The 20983-nt window shown below is 36.3% G+C and overlaps 1 protein-coding gene across 1 annotated transcript in view; it reads right to left on the bottom strand.

Annotated features, from left to right (window-relative positions):
* Positions 1 to 24: 24 nt before the first annotated feature.
* The window catches only part of LOC144631797 (transmembrane protein 117-like), a 43387-nt gene continuing 22428 nt past the window's right edge, over positions 25 to 20983 (bottom strand). Inside the window, 7 exon segments of the mRNA XM_078490360.1 lie at positions 25 to 1263; positions 2112 to 2354; positions 2909 to 3052; positions 4231 to 4258; positions 19080 to 19316; positions 20060 to 20299; positions 20301 to 20421. Coding sequence (XP_078346486.1) covers positions 1232 to 1263; positions 2112 to 2354; positions 2909 to 3052; positions 4231 to 4258; positions 19080 to 19316; positions 20060 to 20299; positions 20301 to 20421 — 1045 coding nt within the window. The 3' untranslated portion in view covers positions 25 to 1231.

Here is a 20983-nt window from a genome sequence, read left to right as displayed (position 1 = left end):
TATCTTGTTACTGACACCAGCTCATAAATATTTCAATATTTATTTTAATATTCAATTGTTAAACTCTTGAATTACCACAGTTTGTACTAACAACAGGCAAATAATACCTGAATTTAAACTAGAGACTTTTGACCGAAAACAAATTTATGAGGTCTGCATGAAAACGTGTCATGAACGAGCCGAGAGAGCTTCTCAGAGAGAAGAGGGGATAGGGAAAATATAGCATAAAAATATTTTATAGCATAAGAAAATAATATTTGAAATAAACAACAATCTCAATTTGGTGCGAAAATTTACATGCATGTTTGTCCGCGGACATTACCTGTTTTAAGAAGTGAACAGGTCCTAAAGGAAAACTGTAAACTTCGACAAACTCAGATAATGCATATTCAAGAATAAATATCCGCCCTTATTTTGGTGCCAAATTGAGGATATTGTTTTTCCTCTCCTCCAAGTATTTCCCACAAGCCTTTATCTGAAAGATCTTTTCCAACCCGATAAACGTCAAAATAATTTTCTTTGTGGTTTGACAAAAACTAAACTTGCGGACGTAAAAAAAATATGCAATTTTTAAAAATTGGGGAAAGCACCCCAGTTTTATCTGGAATATATTGTGTCACGTGACGCGTTTAGACCAATCACGATCGAGAAACAAAAAACTAATATTTGATAAATTATAAATAACATTGCTTATAACTTATTCCATGTGGCATCTTTACCAAATGAGGTAGACTGCTTGCAGTCTGCTTTTCTCTCGAAATATAGAAAGGGAGTGCGACGCTCGGCGAGGGTTTAAGTCACGCGAGGAAGGATTGGGGCGAGACAAGAGTGCCTTCTCGTCCCTCGTCCTTCCGCTAGTTCAACCAGTTTGTTCGCGTTCCTGACCGCGCTCTCCTCATACCCTAAGAGAAAAGACAGACTACCAGTAGTCTCGAATGAGGAGAGAAAATCGCTTAAAAAGTCTTTTGCAATGATTGCCTTTTTAAAACTGCTTCACTTTGGATATTGTTTTCTGACTAAAATATAACCAATGATCCCATTGAATAAAAGAACCAAATTATTTTAAACTTCAAGAAAAACATTTGTAAACGCAGTTAATCGGATTTGTAACAGAAGTGAAGTAATATTTTAGTAATTAAAATATACTCTTGAAGTGCGAAGTTCTTTTCATGCACTCGAGTCACTTTCACCGCGAAGATCGATGTACTGGAACACATGAATCAAAGCGAGTTTAAACTTCAGGTTTTACCAGTTTTATAAATTCTGTGGAAAAAGAAAGAAAAAAGACAATCACCATCTTAAAATAAAAGCAATCGTAAATAAATAAAATAAATAAATCACTTTATTTAAGTGTCAATGTATTTAGCACTGCTGTGCTAATTGAGGACACTGTGAATAGATAAACCATAGTTAATATAGGAATATGGTTAGGAAGCCCGGCAAACATCAAAGGAGCAAACAAAGAGGCCAAGATTTATGTTGGAAGGTCCACGACCCTGCACATCTTTGTTTTGCGCTCATACACTATGCATGAATAACGTAATCGCTATGATTCTATTGGTTAGTTGCATGAACACACGTAACCACCTATTATATTTTGTCAGGTTTTGTGCAGGGTCAACCCCCAAAATAGCGAACAAAAACATACAACAAAGAACTTTGCCGGGCTTCCTAACCACTTCCCTCTATTAACTATGGATAAACTGATATTATAAATAGAACATAAACTTGTTAAAAAAGCCAACTGGCAGGAGGCTAACCAGTTGGCTATTTACAAAGCGTGGAGGAGTTGCATTTGGGATGACCAAACAAAAATCCATCTAGTGGCAGGGATTAGGATTTTAACCTGGCCATAACCACTAGGCCACACCGTAGATCGTTTCAATGTTTTAGAAATGATCTATGTTTTAGAACATTATTACCAAAATTTCTGACTGCCTGTACCTTTGATGAGGTTTTGCAAGTGATAGTAAATTAACCCAGAACCTTCCCGAGTGTTTGTTTACTGGGCGTTTTCAAATCTTTTCACTTATTTAAAAAAGATGAATTTGAATTTAAAAGTTCTTGCAAGTGACCTAACTTATCATCTTAACCATGGAAATTCTTATTACCTTCAAATGTGATCTTTCTTTTTCGACTGTCTTCATGATCCTGTAATATTTCGTTGATGTCTTGTTCTGGAATACTCTCTCCCATGTGCCGCATCACATATCGAATCTCGTTGGAGAATATGTAACCTTTGTCGTCGCCATCAAAAGTTCTAAATGCTTCCAAGAGTTCTTTCTCGTCGAGCGTGTTGTTATTTTGATTGATCATCATGTTTACAAATTCACCAAAATCCACTACCCCATTACCTATGCAGAAAAAGTACATAAAACACTATTACTCAATTCAGTCTGATTAGCAAAAACATGAGGACAGTGCAATCTTTCAGCCAAGGGCATTTTCCTCCAATATACTTTTTTGCTTGTTTTGCACTGCTTTATAAAATCGGACGACGGATATCAAATCGGACGGGGTATATTGTCTGATACCCGTCGTCCAATTGATGCGTTTTTTCCAATGAGCGCGCGCAAAAATTAATCGGTGGGTTATAAAGCCTGAAACCTGTCAACCGATTTTGTACCACGTTACGGGTTGGAGCCAAGATCGGGGTCGTGGTGTTGTTTTCTTAGGCAAGACACTTTACTCTCATAGTTCCTTTCTCCACCGAGGTGTATAAATATGTACCGGCGAATTTAATGCTGGGGTACCCTGCGATGGACTAGCATCCCATCCAGGGGAGATTAGAAATACTCCTAGTCGCTTTTTGCTACGGAAACTGGTATAAGCTCCGGCCTGATGGGCCACTTGGCGCAAACGCAGACTGAAAACGCATGCAACTACACTCAATTTTACTTTACTTTACCGTCATAATCCACCTCGTTGACCATGTCCTGCAGTTCTGTTTCCGTGGGATTTTGCCCCAAGGATCTCATTATAGCTCCCAACTCACGGGTGGTGATATACCCATTGCCGTCTTTGTCAAAAAACTTGAAAGCATCTCGGTATTCTAGAGAAATTTGATAAAAACAGTGAGAACAGTTAGCAAAAGACAAACAAACAGAAATTTACAATAAATTATATTCGAATCAATTTAGAGCGATTTTTACTTGAGTGTCAAAAGTAATTCGCGTTTGCTATGGTTAGCTTTACTGCACTTAGTGATTGGTTAAAACAATTTGCGCCACTTTCTCAACCAATCGTGACGCGCTCACACACATTTTCCCGCGCTTCGCGCCGGCTACGTGTATTTGCTTTGAGTTTTGATTGGTTCACTGGATTGTCTGTGTCCTTTGTGTTTAGCCAGAGTGATTACTTTGGTTTTAGTTTTTTGACACTCAATCGAAAATCGCTATATATGAAACGAGCTATTTACTTTGTAATATTTATATCTGACAGATGTTTGACACCCACACACTTCCATGATGTAGGTCAGACATCTAGTGCATATACATATACATATACAAACCGTATACATCCGGCGCAATAGTATAAGTCTTTATGAAACTGTACAAAACCCCTAGATTCGTTGAATTTTTCATTTCATTTCTGATAGGCCACAACAAATCTTTGATGGAACAATAGTTTTTAGAAAAATCGCTCTTAGCTTTTTCGTGTAAACGTGGCGCGAAATGCGATCGACTTCTTTGTAATGAGAATCCGGCGTGATGTCCGTAAATTAAATAATTAAGTTCCTGACATATTCATAGGCTGATTTTGAAGATGTACTAGAAAGCAAGCAGTTTTATTTTGTCTGTAATAACGAATTGAAATCCGTGGAAAAGTTTTCATGCATCTGGCCGATGATTCGAAACACTAACATCACAAACAGCCTTTGTTAAAGTTTACACTTCGTCTAATGTAGAAAATGCGCAAATATATTTCAAACATTATTCAATCATATGATTTTGTATAGCCACAACAATACATCAACTTAGTCTGCTAAATGCCAGTTGACATATCTTTTGTGTTCAGTTTTCAAATTTGCATATTTTGTATGTTTTCACGTAGTCCTGTCTTACAGTATCAGATTCACTTCGGTTAAGCTTTCCCAATTCAAAAGCTCTCTCTATTTAAGAAGTACAAGTCTTTGTGTTATAGAAAACAAACTGTACACAGTTAATTAAATTATTCTCAAGCAGCGAAAGTGCTGTTTTTAAACAAGGGAAGTTGAATGTCAGAAATTACCTTCAATCTGTTCTTCCGTGAGTTTATCCTGCAAAAGAAAAAGGAAAATTTGTAATTCGAACTTAAATCAAGTTCTTTAAAGGAAACATTGATAAAATAGGCCGATAAGTAAAAGCGAACTGCGCCGTTTCAAAATTGAACGATGGACCGGCGAAAAATCAAAAAAACAGACAAATCGGTCAATAGTAATTATTGTTCGACCGATCCATCGCAAGATTTTTGTAATTTCCATTGTCACTTGCTAAATATCAGTTTTTGGTTTTCAATTTCATTTTCAAGAATTTTTCTTATATAAGCGACACATCGGATAATACTCTACCTCAATATCCATTTGAATTCGTTCAACGACTGAAATTTTAAACTCTCCCATAAGAATTGAAATACCGCTTTATATCGGACCGATAGCGATCAGTGTTGCATGCACTTTTCCTCTGATCCGAACTGACATCAAAGTTATTCAATTGCATAATAATAGACCTCTTTCCGTGTACTTTAAGCCGTCTATTTATAGTTGATATTTTCGCATGCGTCGCTCGGCTAGTGAAAGCGAATTAATGATCATTTTACTTTGCTTCCTGGGCAAAGAAAATACCGTGTTTTTTCGATTAAACGCCCCCAGCGTTTATTTCAAACTTGGCCTGGTGGACCCGGCGTTTATTTGACTCCTGCAGTTTATTTGAGCCCAGAGTTTATTTATAAGGGTTTCATACGTTAATTTTTGACAGACTTTCATGTTTCCATTTCAACTACAGCTTTTTATACCTCAAATAAATTCTTGAGGGGTTAAAGTTTTTAACTTTTAGTTTTAGTTTTTATTTTTATAATTGTAAAGCGCCTTAGAACTTTTGTATAAGTGCGCTATTTTAAGTTTTATTTTTCATGAAGACATGTTTTGAGTCAATATTCAAAAAAGTGTAAATATTTTTGAGGCGTTTTTAAAGGATGTATATTTTCATACTCGATTACTAAGATACATTTTATTTGCACTAGGGTGAACTAATTGAAAAGTTCTCAACTACACAAAAAAGACCTGCTTTGCTTGTCACACCCCTGACTCGGCCGCATCAGTGTAAAATCATAATGTTCTAAATACTGGCCAGTATAGGGCAATTTAATTAGTTTAAGACAAAAATCGAAAAACGAAAGTATTAAAATAGGCTTCACGCCGTCAGCTTTCATAGAAACAGGGCTTAAGACAGTAAACGTCATCTTTTGTAAACCCGACGTCTTCCTCTTTTCTTCCTGAACGACAGCAGGGCCACCCACGGAATGAGAAGCGGCGGACTCGACTCGCCATAGTTTTGCTTGGTCATAAGCAGGAAACAAATAAGAAAAAAATCTATGAATAAAGGTGGTACATTTGTACTATAAAATCCTGCTTTGGTGTGAATGAATCTTCTTCACTAAGAAATTTCAGAATAAGAGATTTTTGAAATTTCATGACGGTAGTTTTGTCCGATTGCTTGACTGCGGCAAATCTCTGATAGTACAAGATCTTGAAGACCTCCAGCTGACGTTAAATATCGCATACTGTGCTACCATTTTGCATAACAAACTACAATATATTGTTTTCTGGTGTCATGAAAAACATGACATTCATGTCACTGTATTTATCCAGGTTAAGTGCTTTAAGCCAGCAGGTGCTTGGCCACAATTATATTAAACCAAAAAAGGTTCATTCAACGAAACAATGACAAAAATCTTAAAATTCATTTTGCACACAGCTTGTTTGATAATATATCTTTGGAAAAGCATTATTCTAGTCCTTGTGTTGTACAGAAATTAATGAAAGTCGGTACAACTAAGTAATTTGACACGTTTGAACGCCAAGCCGACGGAAATTTAATGAAATTAAAGTTTGTGAAAAACAAACGCATTCGTAACAAGTAAGTATCCTTTTGACACATTGGAAACGAAATAAAAAGTTCTGTTTTTTTTTTTTCCTTCGGTTCCTCGAATTAAGATAGAAAACATCTTTTGGCAAGCAAGACATTTCTTATATAAGGCAAAAGGACTTATTCTAACTTAAAGGGACACTGTCGCCAGTTTCACTTCAAAAACTCAAGAGCCTAAAGACATGAAAATTACGTATAGTGGACCAATTTTGTTAAAAATCGACATGCAAGTGTACTGAAGGAATAAACAAGTGATACTATTGTGATGCCATCAGGAACTTTAGATCTTAACTTGAAAACGTCAGGCTGATTGTTTTCAAGTTTTGTCATTGTGGACTGAAAAAACACCTAATAATTATTATGGCACCCTTCTTTCTTCAACAACAATTTACTTTATATCTCCATCTTGACGACCTTTTTGCCAATTTCAGTACTTTTTACCGAAAAGTGTTTAAATCCCCGTGACAGTTCCCCTTTAAGCTAAGTGAGTGTTGTTTGGTGAAAAATTAAAGATGACATCGAAAAGTCTCTTGCTTTCTGAATCTTCAGTAGATTACAAATCAGTTTAGTTCAATCCACTGATGCAATTTAAAAGCTTCCGTTTTGAAGATTATTCTCTCCAAAATGAGTATCTAAGTTGTTAGTATTTTCTATATTTAACCATCGGACAAATATAGAAGTATAAAGCTTTTAAAAAAGTTCGGGAACATCAAACAATACCTCATAGCCCTAAGCACTTGTTATATTTTGCATTACACCCTTAACTGAGCTGTCAACTCTATATACCTTAATTAAGCCATGCCTTTAGTACTGAAGTAGTATAGTACAGGAGTCATTAAAGGGGGACTTTTCCCGAGGCGAAACCACTTGGATTATTAATAGACAGAGATTTTGCAGTTTTTGCAACGACTCAAGCAGTTGCATAGGAAATTCTGTGAAAAAGTAGGTCTTCGATGGGATTTAAACAAAAAAAAAAATGACTTTTGTGATGGCGGTGCAAACGTATGACCTATATTATTATACCAGTAAGCTATGAAAGCCAGTGGGATTTGAGCAATCGCAAGTTCTACAGACCCGTGAAATATGTCCTCTTGTGGCGCACTGAATATGCTTGAAATAAATTATATAGATGGAGTGTGGTTAAAAGTTAAAATTAAAAGCGAACTTTCAGTTTTTAAATAATGCAGTTTCAAAGAAAAACCTTGAGAAAATTAGAAAGTCGTCGGTTTATATAGAAAGAGTTTGCCGTAGTTCGATAGTTCGCATTCAGCCACTTTGAATAATTTCGAAGAAGATTTCAGTTTTGAAAGACATCACAAACAATTAATTATAGTTATGCATATGGACTTTATAAGGGGGAAGACTTGATGCAATTTACTCTTTTAGAAATGGTCCGTTTGGATAGGACAAATTAATTAGAATTCAAGGATGATCGCAAATTAGCGACCCATTGTTGATGTAGAAGTTAATCATCAAACGTAAATAAATACGACAGATTTTAAAATTGTATCTAAAATAAATCATAAATTTCCCCTTAATTTTTCAGTTTTAGCTGAAATTTCAGTGATTCTGGGCACCCTTTCCAGGGAACGCGTAAATAGGATAATGGCGAGCGAAACTTTGTAATGTTAGACTTTCTGGTAAAGTATATTTTTCTTGAGTACATTCAATTTTGTAGACAGGAAATATCAATGACTTCTACTTGCATTACATTACTTCTGCTCGCATCACAACATCAGTAAAAATGTCACAAAATTTTGACGTTTTTATGGCCCGCCTACGTTTTCGTTCGTCATCGGTTTTCATTTGGATTTTCTCTCATATTCGTCACTTATTTTCCCAAGTTATACAATGTAATTTATGTTAAAGTTAATTTCGTGAAACAAAAATTTGTGATCTTCCTCTCCTTGGCTTGGAATCCTTAGTTCCGGCCATATAAGATTTTATTGATTTTCCTGTTATAGGAAGCATGAACTCAAATTTCCCTTAAAATGCTTTTTGTTGTTACAAAATGTTTCTCGACTCACCCATTCAAGTGCTCATATTTTAACATTTAGAGCTTAAAATTTCAATCAGAAATAAAATAATTATAATCATTATTTCTTATTGAATTTATGTGAATATAAAGAGAGCCGAAGACGGCAAAACGTATTTTTGCTTAAAACACTATTCCAAAATATAAAATAAATGAAAAAGTTTCCATGACTTTAGGGTCCGCCGCTCAAGGCAAAACAAGGAATTCTAATTATTCACAACTGATCTTTTGCTCAAATAGGCATTGATTTAGGAATTAAAATTCATTTTAGATTCTCTGAAAGCTAAATCTACAGTATTCCTTTCTTTTTTTCAATAAACAATACTTTTCCTCGTGCAAACTAAGATAACTTTGGCTAAAGCTAAACGAATGTACCCTTAATTATTATGACAGTGTTTGGCCATTTGAAATTTTTAACACCGGATTTTAAAAGTAAAAATATATTGAGCTCATTTCAATTCCAAAAACAATAACAAAAGATACCTCAATTTTAAATCGTTGCACGACTCTAGTTGACATCTCCAGTCTTGAATTTTCTCAGGATGTTTGCGAAAACTGTGGCCGCTTAAAACCTTAAGAAGCGTACACAAAGCTTAAAGAAACCACGTATTGTCAAGATTTGATTTAAAACGATGTAATTAATTCTTGCAAATCGCCGAGAGGCTCTTCTCTTAGAAAACAGCCACCGAAATGTAAACAAATAGAAAATAGTTTATTTAGATGAGTCTTGTTACCAAATCTCGATCAACTGAGCATGAATAAAATATATCAATGCGTAAGCAAACTGCGCTGTGACATGATTTCTACACCAATCTGCGGAAAAGTTTGTTGAAAATGATTCTCAAGCGAATGCTGTCGAGAAATTCGATTTTGTTTGATTTTTCTTCCAAGACAGCTCTTGCGAGATTTATTTTTCTATATGTTTATATGATGAAAGCTTTGTGACATCAACACTCGGATAAATTCACATTTCCGGATAATATTTCTTGCAAAAGCGGAGCGGATGCCCTCGTATTTATGTCTGGATGGAGGGGGACAAAAAAATCTCATTGTTTACCCTCCAAAATGAACACAGCACCTCGGGCGGCATAATTACGCTATTCTGTATTGCAAATTAAATATTCTGCTTTTGAAAGCAAGAATTGAAACATGTTTAATGGAAAATTAGTCCCTTTTGGCTATTTTAATACTGAAATAATATTTCAGGATATATGTTAAAGAACTTTCACATCGCTTACTTGCCGAGCTATCGGTGGTAAAAATCAATTATTTGGTAAAAATCAAAAATTTTTGCCTGATTACCGCTCATTGCCGGCTAATTTCTAGGCTAGAACAGCCCAAATTTGACTCTTCTCACTACAAAAAAAGTCTGATTAAAATTCACCCGGGGCAATTTCATTTTTACAATTCTGTCGACTGCCATGAATATTTTTTCACATATTTAAATGAATATTCATAATAGGTAATAAGATGTATAGCTCGAAATTTAAAACGTCCGACTCGGAAAATTGAACTAGAGTGTCATTTTTCCATATTTGATAAATGTCAAAAAGGTGACGGATGAAAGCATATTCCTCGAAACTGCCACAGTTCTCGTATGGTTTAGAAAACATCCAAATCGACAAATGGAAAACTGTTCATTTACTGTAAATCGCTAATATTTTCTACAATTTTGAAGTTTTCTTTTGCGGATGTTAATTATTGTTAATATAAATTTTCCGGCAAGTTTTTTTTGTTACCGCCGAGCGAGAATGGAACGCGCGTACTTACCATTTGCAATTTGCCAGTAAGACCAGTTCCTTCGCTGATACAGCGAGTAGATTGCACTTCAAATTAGTCAATTTTAAAAGATTCTTTTAACTACATCTACTTGCTTGCGGTAAACCATCGTTACGCGATCCTTCGCAACCTATGAACACAAAATTTATTCTCTATAAACAATGGCTTTCAGACTACTAATCGCAAAAGGAATTTGTAATTGGTTATTTCATTACGATTAAAATTTCATTATTTATTTTCTAGGATTCGTGTCGGATATGATTCTGCGGCTCTATCTCTTGAATAAAGTTTATCATCAGGAAATTACATTTGATTCATGTTGCTTTGAGAGCAAAAATTTGAATTTCGCCTGGGCTTTGTTTGCTGTTAGAAAATTACAGCGGAACTCAAATGACATTTTTATTTATTAGAATAAAAAGATAAAATTAAGGAATAATTGTTTCTGTGTGTTGTAAGGGGCACGATCCTAAATATCAGCCATTAATATAAAACAAGTCTGTAAGCCTTGCTTTAATGTAAAAATCTTTTCTTAAATCGATTCGAAGACATCTTCCCTTTCTTTATACTTTGGCAGAGCAAAATGTTCTATCTCGCTCGTTTTGATTCAATATTTTTGCTGACTTTAACAGTAAAACTCCCATGAAAAGCTCAGGTAATATATTCTTGAGCTTGAAAGTTTTCTTAAATTAGATCTAGACATATCGTATCCAAATTAGATAAACACATTGAAAACCACAAAGCTTATTACAATATCATTAAATGTGTTCCATCATTTATAATTAATCCCCTGTTCAAAGTTGGAGAGTTTAACTGATTTTCCATCGGATATGTGGTTCCGCCAAAAACCGCAAATTATTTTTGCACTCCTCATAATTCCTAAATATGAATTATATAATTCTGATCTTATCAAAGTTAAAAAGATGAAAAGCAAACCTATCCTATCATAAAAAATATCAAACGCCGGGCGATCGGACAAGTTCATTGTGATCGTTAAATGATGATCTACTGTGATCCAGGTATCAGATTCATTGACAATTTCATAATCACTGGAGCTTTTCATAAGCATGGAAATTGTGTCGTTGTTGAAATACCTTAATTAGTGCTTATTAGACGAAAGATCCAAGATATATAACGGATCACTTCAACTGAATAAAAGCAGCAGGATACTGTTACCAGTTACTGTGCGACTACCCGCAACCGAGACACTTGAGAGAAAGTTGACCAATCAAATCGTTAATTGAGAAGAAAAGGATGGTGACTTTTTTCCGCAAACGAACCAATAACGTTGAAGAATATAAACAATAGTTCAAAAACAAAATTTGAAAACGCAACAAAGTTGCGGAAGATGCGGACCTCTCAGGAAACTTTGAAATATTTTGATTGGTTAGGGACGGACCATTATTTTTTTGGAGGGGGGGGGGGGGGGGATAAAAAATATTGAAAAAAATCGTTTGCAGGGCCTGGAAAGACAAAATGAATTGTTTGCAAACACGATATGTATAACAAAAAATAGTAAGAATTTCGAAAAAAAATGTTTGCAGAGGTGCATAAACTAAAAAAAAAGTTTGCAGAGGAAAATTTTTCATCCCCCCCTCCAAGAAAATAATGGTCCGTCCCTTAGTTTCGTCTTTTTCAAGTAAAATGTAATAAATATGTACAATAAGGTAATATTTTTTAATTTGTAACATTTTTTCAAGCTAGTTACCGCCTACACAATCAAACGTGTCGGTGGTTAGAAAACTTGCGGTAACCATGACAACCAAATATGTACAATTACTCTTGTTGCGGCTTTCATGACCGCTTCACTATTATGTACTTTTGTTTAGTTTTTTTTTTTGTTATTATTGTAATGTTATGCTAGTTTAAGTTGATGGGTAATAACTTATTTACGACCCAATACACATCCAAACGTCTGGCTTATAGTTTCCATTCCTTCGCGGTGTGGATTTTCCGCGCGTTCGTGCGTGTTTCACGTCCAAGGTTAAATTAGTTGACAAAACGTGTATAACCCCGAATGACGAAAGTGAATCTTATTGGCTAACTTTTTCCTTAGTTTGGGAGGTCTGAACTAAAATAAGCGTAACAAGGATTAAAACCTAAAATAAGGCAGTTTGTTTGAATTCCGTGCTCACTAAAAATCAAACTGAGCCTCTCTGCGTATGTTTTGATAGCTGCAACTTTTTGACGATACAATATCACCATTCTGTTTTTTTTATAGCAAAATCAGAGCAGCTGCTTTGCTTTCCCTTCAGTGCTAACCTCATTATAGTTGTGTGTTTGGTCTTCTCCACTTTTTTTCTTTTTGAAGACAATTGACTTATAAAATATTCAGTATTATTTAAGCATCTACTGTCTCGAACTTTTAATTAGAAAAAATAAAAATAAAACACTCGCGGATGGATTAAAATATTTTTTTGATAAAACCGATAACATAATATGGAGCGTTGCTCATAATTTTCCTTCCGGACTTAATGAAAAAAATATAAATAATGTTGCGACATGTTTTAATGGAATGTATGTTAGTGCATTAGTTTGCCGGCTAATTAACCTGTGTTGAATTCATTTCAAACCTTGGGTAGCCTTCAAACAAGAACTACTGCGACCAAAACATAGCGTCTATACAATATTAGAAATTTATCAATTTGTCGTTTATTCTCAAGCGGGGACATCAATGTAGGGTTCTTTGGCGGTGCAGTAATTAGACTTCGGTGCGCGCCGTCAAATTCTGGCGTTAGGAATCCCTGGAGGGCAAATCTTAGTGTACAAGAAATATGACGATTTCAGATCTTGATCGGCCAGATTTTTAGCCATCATAAAAGATTTCTTGGCAACATCTTTGGTAACAAGCGCAAGTGATTGGGAGTATGTTTGTGTCAGTAAACACCTAAAGTTTCGACAATTCGTGTGATTGAAGAATTGGTAATTTAACGGCAATAAATATATTGTCTGAAGACTGCAATAAGGAAGTGGAAAACATCGGTATCTGTCCGTTAGATTCTTGGAAAAGTTATCGATATGCCAAGTGTGACCAGAAAGATCCGTCGAAAGCTGTACTTGTTCCTATTTGCAACCATATACGCGTTGTTTTTCTTCAAAGTTGGCATTATGTACCGACAAAATAACAGTAAAATAATGCAGGAAGCTGGGGAGAAAATTATTCAAGAATCAAAACTATTGCGAAGGAAAGAACTGCTAGGTGACTTCCATCATGAGCCGCATATTCTTCTCAAGTCTGCGCTAAAAGGCGAAGACACCTCAAAGACGATCCGTAATAATACATCGCTTACAGTTGGAGAAACGGCGTCAAAATCGGAATCATTCAACAGGGCTAAATTTCCAAGTACAGAAAACTCAGATGTCTTGGTATTTAAAAGAAGAATTATTTTAGACGCAGATATACACATCCTTCGTACTGCCATGTGTTTTATTTTAAACGCAACAAAATAGTGGTTTTTCCGGTATTTGAACGTTGTCTTGAAAAATAATGGACATAATGTAGCTTGCATAATGTGCTTAGTATGCACTACACATGGGAATGGTGCAAAATTAGAAACTTCCAACTAAACGTCACTCACAAAAAGGTGACTCCGTTTAAATTACTTGGTTCTTTGACGACTAGCATTGCCACAATTTATTACTGAAGGCTAGAATTATTGGCGAGGAAGGCGCGAGCACTGAAAACGTGTATCTGTAAGTACCGGCTCCGTATTTTGCATTTTCGTGGCCGAACACAACTCAAACCGTGACTGAATAATCTGAATAACAATACTAGGATTTGATTGAGGGAAATGGCGCATAGTACATATTTCTCTCTCCGGCTTCGGTGATGGATCCAGCTGGGAAAAAACTAATGAAGGGAAATGCCTGATACTGTTGTGATCCTATAAATTTCCATTTCAGGGACTTTCGTTCCCAGAGCCTCTGTTTTCTTTTTGACCAGCGGTCGAAAAACACGAAGTGACATAATGATGTACGTGTACCAGAAAGACTACATCATAATTTTGTATGGACGACCACTGAAAAAGGAAACGGCCCTAGTATATAAGACTGTGTTAGTTTCCTTTTTGAAGTCCAATTTTTTTACTCCAATACAAAGCTTAGAAGCGTTTCTGTTCAGTTAAACATCGATGGAATCAATTAACCCATATAGTAAACAGCTGCTTTTGTGAAGATGCAGCAATCTTTACTCTGATAATTACGATCACTTATTGACTTGAGAATGAGTTTTCATAACAAATAAACTTAGTTTTTGTAAACAAGCCTGGTTGCGCTTTCAACAAGGACGCTTCCAAAAAACCCGGTAATATTTACAGAATTTGCGAAGCTAACGATTACGTAAGCAGATTATCTGCCAGACCAAATTCTGACCCATGCTGACCGTCGTTTTAATTTTATGCGACCTTTGTTTAAAGTTGAAGATCGCCAGTGATAAATTCTGTCTCACTAGCTGAAGACACACAACAAAAGTGTCCCATGTATTGAACGTTCAAAATTGGGCATTTTTACTGCCAATAGGAAAAGCCGTATACAACTGCAAAATGTCGAACAACCGAGCTTTAATACAAAAGTAAGCAGGTAAGAAATTCCTACCTTAATACCATTAATCTTCATGCTGTCTGTCAATAAATTTCTCTTGAAACTTCCTGGCCTCGACAAACAAAGTTTAAAACGTAGCGTTGTGAAACCTTTTGCTAACGATGTGCCGAACTTGTAGTGAGAACGGAAGTTCGTTGTCAATTCGTCACGGCGACTGCTCAAAAACTCATTTCTCTTTACTTATCACCATACATTTCTTTGAATATAATTTCCAGGAATTTTATGGTACATCGAGACAATATTTCCAATGCGATTATTCTCTATCTTCTCATCACTTTGTTGCTTCACAATCGAATGATCATGTACAGAGAAATTGCGCATTAATCAGCCTTAAGAATTAATTACAAGTAAATCCAGTTAAACAGCAGCTGAAGACATAATTTGTGGCACAGAAATAATAAATAAAACCAGTATTTTGTTAATAAAGTACGAACGACTTCTCAATTTGTTTCTTTCCGTCATTATCACTTTTAACTGTATTATTTTTTTTCTGGGACGATTTTTACATAAAAACCTGACTTTAAACAGCTCTAAAAGCTTTAGTTCGGCGTCTTACTGGTAAATTGGTTCACTATAATATGGTAATTCATGGACTTCATCCGGAAGTGTCACATTTTCTTAGGCGCCAGCCAGCCCAGCTGCAAATACAAATGTTTTTGATAGCTTTTATTTTTCAAACAAGTTATTATGCTACTGGTAAACTTAACAAACAATGGGCTGTTACCTGATTGAACCTAAAGGATACAAATTTAATATGCACTGATTCAAAACAGTGGATGACAGATAAAAGCGAACATCTTACGTTAAATCACTCACACAGTCTTAACAAAAGACCATTCATTTCACATGCACTTTTGCCTCCGTTTCAAATCGAGGCACCAAGCCTCGATTTGAAACAGAGAAAAAGAAAAAAGGGTTTGCACCAAGACTCGTTTTGAAACCGAGGCGAAAGGTAACTCGAAAATAGCCAACCCACCCAAATCCAACAACTTAGCTAATACACTAAGTTCTTGCCTGCGGGAGAGTGGTAGTAGCCACATATTTGTTTCGTCAGTATACTTGGTTTACTGAAGAAAATTCAACGAATTTGGTGAACCGGCATGGAGACACAACTTTATCAACTCCCCTCTTGCTTGTGAAAGTCACCAAATGTAAGTCCTTTAAATTTAACAATACTTTATTGCAGAGAACTCCTTACTACGTAAAGTCTAATTACTACTTCTTTTTGAAGTACAGGGTTACTTCAAATAGAGAGAATGTAATTACTAGCAAAAACTAATAAAACATTTCAAATACCGCTTGAGCAAACGGCTACAAGGATGAGGCTTAACTTGAAATAACTAACACATGCATTTAGTCAATATAAGTCTAAAGAAAGGTTCCTGCTTGCTTGCAGAAGCACCAAATGAACTCCTTTGTTTGCCAGTGTGAAACTTACGGATAAATAAATCCACGAGAAAACCGGATAGTTAACTGAGAGTTGTAAAATATAAAAAAGCGACAGTCCTTCCTCTATTTAAGCTTTAAAAATACAAAGTCGTCTTGCACAATTTTTTAAAAAACGTTTACAGCAACTACATAACAAATAATTGTCATAAAAGTTATCTAATGATACGTTAGATACGGTGATTAACTTTATCCTAATATAATAAAGTGTTAAAATTATAGCGAAAACGTTGGCTAAAACAGTCTACAAGACTCCAATCATTGTTTGCCCTAAAACTCCTTTTATCCAAACTATTTCAAAAATCAAGTTACGTAAAATCTCTACGAAATATGTTACGGGTAGGCCTAAAGACTAGATGGTGACTTAACCCATACAGATAGCTCATTTGCATAAGAGCGTTCTTTTGTTCACTATCGTTACCTTTTACATTAAAAGTACTTATTTGCGTGTTTCAAAAATTATAAGTTTAATAATTAATGGTTCTTTTTGAAGTTGCAAAAACTTAACTTGCAAAATGCTCCACTGCGGCCCTGTTCAGTCTGTTATGTTCTATAAAGACTTCCGAAAGTACTTATTGGTTTCTTTTGTCCCACGAATGATTCAAGACTAGTTTAACCAATCAGGACGAACATGCCGTCTTTTGGCAAATCAGATTCAAACCAAACACGGGCGCTTGCGCGACTTTCCCGCGCTTTTCGTGGAACACGCTTTTACTTTGAGCCCTGAATGGTTTGGTGTTAACAGCGCTTACGCGTGTAATGATAACCTTTTTGAACTTTACACATGTCATCTGAATCCTTTAGTCTCCTCTGGGAGAATAGGGCCTTACTTTATACATGTACATGAATTATAATATTTAAAATACGTTTCAATTCTTGCTTATCTATGCTAAAAGTCTTGGCACGGAGTACTTTAAAGCTTAAAAAAATTAAAACTTTTAAAAGCATATGTAAAGCAGTTTTTCACACTCGCTTAAAACCAATCGGTAATAATTGTTCTTATTGATACAGTGCATAGTATTCCTTAAGGACACTATACACTGTAGGCCATGTGACTTCTAAGTACGTTGGCAAGGATTTTTTACAGATTTTACACATACGTAACATGTTGAACACTTAGAAGTACAGGCGTTCCATCAGATGGTACACCTCCTGCATCCACGATGTCATTTTGGCGGGAATCCGAAGACGCGGTAAGCTTTTGGCGGGAAAGATCTTCATCCGGTTCCTCTTCCAAATCTAATTCTTCAATGACAATGCCGTCGACTTTGTCGACATCTTCAATGACTTCTTCCACGACAAACTTCTCTCGTCCGTAGACCCAAATAAGAGTACCAAACGTTAAGAAAGCGGCTATTGACGGAATGAAGGCAATTCCTTTTAACGCCAAAGCAAAATCGAGGTATTTTGAGTTCATGCGAGCGTCCGTTGACGCAAAGCTTTCGTTTGTGGCCGGGTTGATGTTCTGAGATCTCCATTCGTAGGACAGAGTGGTTTCGTTTGCAGTGTCTATAAAGTTCGTATCGAGAACGGAGTAGATGTAACCTTCAGGACTGGTGTACTGGCCAAAGATGAAAGGGCTATAAAAGATTTGGTTTTTCCACATGTTTAAGTCCAAAATAATGACCAGCATAATAATTCCATAGTTGAACCATTTGCCGGTGATGTGAACTTGCCAGTTTTCCTTCTTCAGGCAGCGAGGCAGACTAAAGTAAAAGGATGCAGTGTCTACCCCAGGCAGTTTGATATCCAAATTCCCTTGAAAGTTAGGAAACTCCCAGTCCTGGAACACAGAATTGATAAAAAGAAGCTAGTGCCAAGGGATTTAAGCAGATTTTTGGTCTTAAACTGTTATAAACTACAAAACCTAAACCCATAAAAAACATTATCTTTGGACATCTAAAGGAATGATTTAACTACATTAATTTACGGGAGCAGGAATGGCGTAGTGGTGAGAACGCTCGCCTCCAACCAATGTGGTCAAGGTTCGATTCCGGCCAGGTAAAAATATGTAAGTTGAGTTTGTTGTTAGATCTCGTCCTTGCTCCGAGGGTTTTCATCAGGAGCTTCTCCGGTTTCCCTCCCTCCACAAAAAGCCAACACTTCTAAATTCCAAATCCTGATCGGAGCTATGTCCGAGGGACTTCACAGGTTTGTCAGTCGAAGACTGTTACGTGCAACCCTCACAAAACAAAGCTTTGAATATCTATTTAAGATTTATTTTTAATTTTTGGATAGAAATCAACCAACTTGATGACGCCCGGAAACAATTAGAAAACGTTAGCCTAACGTTTTCCTGTTGTGTTCTTAGCCAAACACTTTACTCTGCACCGAGGTGTATAAATGGGTACTGGTGAAATAAATGCCGAGGACTAAAATCCCATCCTGGCAGGAGTAGCGATACTCCTAGTCGCTTAATAAATAAATAAATAAATAAATAAATTACAATATTTAGTGAGGAGGCCACATCAGCTCTAGCTGGTTTTCATGCAGGTCCTCTAACCAGGTCAAATTGGAATTTGGTAATGCTGGTTTTTCAGAGGGTAGAACTTGAAAAAAAAAAAAACACTCGGAGCATGGAGAGAATCACCAGCAATCTCAATCCAGGGAGGGGATCAATCCAGGGGGAGCGGGATGGCGCAGTGGTGGGCCCTCGCCTCTCACCAATGTGGTCCGGGTTCGTTCCGCCGGTACCATATGTGGGTTGAGTTTGTTGTTGGTTCTCGTTCTTGCTCCGTGGTTTCTCCGGGTTCTCCAGTTTCTCCTCCACAAAACCAACACTTCTAATTCCAATTGTCGGGTCCGGGGCCCAGGTGTCAGTCAAGACTGTACTGCCCCTCGTAAAACAAAGTTAGTTATTTTTTTATTTTATTTATTTATATGGCACCTGACCAGAAACTAACGGGGGCCACACTATTGGGAGGCAAGCTAAGCACTCTCACCAATGCGCCATCCTTGCTTCCCAAATACTTAATGCTGTGAAAATTGGGATTTGTTTTGGCCTGAGGGGCCACTAGATCGAAACACATTCCTAACCAATAATTCGGCTTTGGCTTAGTGCCACACTGTTTTATAAACTGTAATTTTGAAAAACTAACCTGCATAACAATCAGTAAATCCATAACAAGAATGAATGATGCCAGAAAAGCCCGAGACAGCTCATTGGTGGAAACAAAGTCTCTATTCAGGGTATCCCACCTCACAAAGTCAGATATTATTCCTGTAGCAACAATTGCAGTGGCAATGACCAGCACTATCCAGAACATGTAAATGCGTGTCCAACCGGTTCTCCAAATCTTTCGTAATCGTTTGTTCCAGTCTGGGTACAGCTTATCCTGAAACACAAGTTAAAAAAAACCCAGCCAACTTTAGGTAGAATATCATATGTTTGCCTGTGCAGTCAAGCCTTGATGATCCAGATTTGTTGGTAAATGATCTGGATAATCGAGAATGAGATAAATAGAGAATACATCCATGACTACACGCAGATATGAAATTTATCTTCACGTGTTCAACATGTTCAAATCTCATGAGTGAGATATCCATTCGAACATGAAAAGACCGAAATTTGATATCTTCAAGCAACCAGATATTTTATTTTGTTAATTTTATAAACCTACTAATAACGAGGTTTTTGGCGATTTTCTGAAGATTTTCGACCATTTACCAAAGATTTTCAAAGATTTTCAAAATGTGGTTCGAAGGTTATTCAAATGTTTCCAAACATTTTCTGAGCTTTTCTGAAAATTTCCAAAGATTGATGAAGATTACCCAAGATTGCTGAGGAAGATCTGAAATTGTTTCAACTTACCGGTAATATCGATAAACTTTGGCTCATTCACCATTGAAACATGACAAACTTGTCAGCATGTGATTGGTGATATCAAACAACGTAAAAAATTATCATAATTTTAACACAATATAAGATACTTTTTTCTTGGTGGTCAAAATCCCAATAAACAACTGCAGTTTCATGAAATATCAATCAGTCAGTCAATCAATCAATCAATCAATCAATCAATCAATCAATCAATCAATCAATCAATCAATCTGTCCATTATCAATTGATTATCCTTACCTGCAACATCATATCCGTGACCATCCAAGCTGTCACAAAATCTCCCATCCACGTCCCTAACCCTGCTGCCTTCATGAAGCTATCATTCTGTATCCCCAGGTACGATGTCACGTGATACAGTGACAGCTCATCCCCTCCAGCACTCAAGAATCCATTGTAGATAAAGGAAAAGATAAACAATGACACCAAAGTGGTCAAGAACATCACCATCCATGAGCCGCTATCACGCTTGAACATTGTGTAGCCTCATCCATCGGTTGAAAACCAGTTTGTGGAAAAAGAACTTGCCCACCAGCAATCCAACAACAATTGCTGCGAGCCACATGAAAACTTTAAGGACAGACCATCCTCCTGGTGGATACCTACACAAAAAGGGAAAACAACCAGTCAATAAAACTCTTTTAATATATATGTGGACATTATCTTAAATGAACAACCCTTTGAAGTGAACACCCCTCTCAAGCAGAGACCCCTTTCCAAAATTTTTCAACAGAGTCACCTCTCTCACTTTAAGGTGGAAACCTTTCTGAAATGGATAGTGATAAGTCCTAGAGCTCTTAAAGTGGACACAAGTCCAAGCCTGATACACTGTACTCCATATTAATTAACAATTTACTGGGTCACTTCCTGTTACCCAGGACGTGTCTTTTTTGGTGACCTAAGTGCTACATACATGTAGCAAATGCATTGCTAAATGGTATCAAATGTATGAAATGCTACATGTACAGTCTCTCCATATTTTTTATGGGAGAGGGTTTTCAGACCTCAGGCCAACCCCCAACCTGGAGGGCCAGGGTGTTGTTTTGTTTTACCTTATTATAGGAAATTAACGCTTGTGTTTAAGGTATTTGAAATTATTCACGACTTAAATTGACGCGAAGTGAAGGAATAATTACTTCCCAAAAAAGGAATAAAGAAAGTTAA

The sequence above is a fragment of the Oculina patagonica genome, chromosome 12 (genome assembly GCF_052425735.1).
Source record: "Oculina patagonica isolate OP01 chromosome 12, crgOcupat, whole genome shotgun sequence".
Classification (NCBI taxonomy): Eukaryota; Metazoa; Cnidaria; class Anthozoa; order Scleractinia; family Oculinidae; genus Oculina; species Oculina patagonica.
This window is presented reverse-complemented; position numbering and strand designations above follow the sequence as displayed.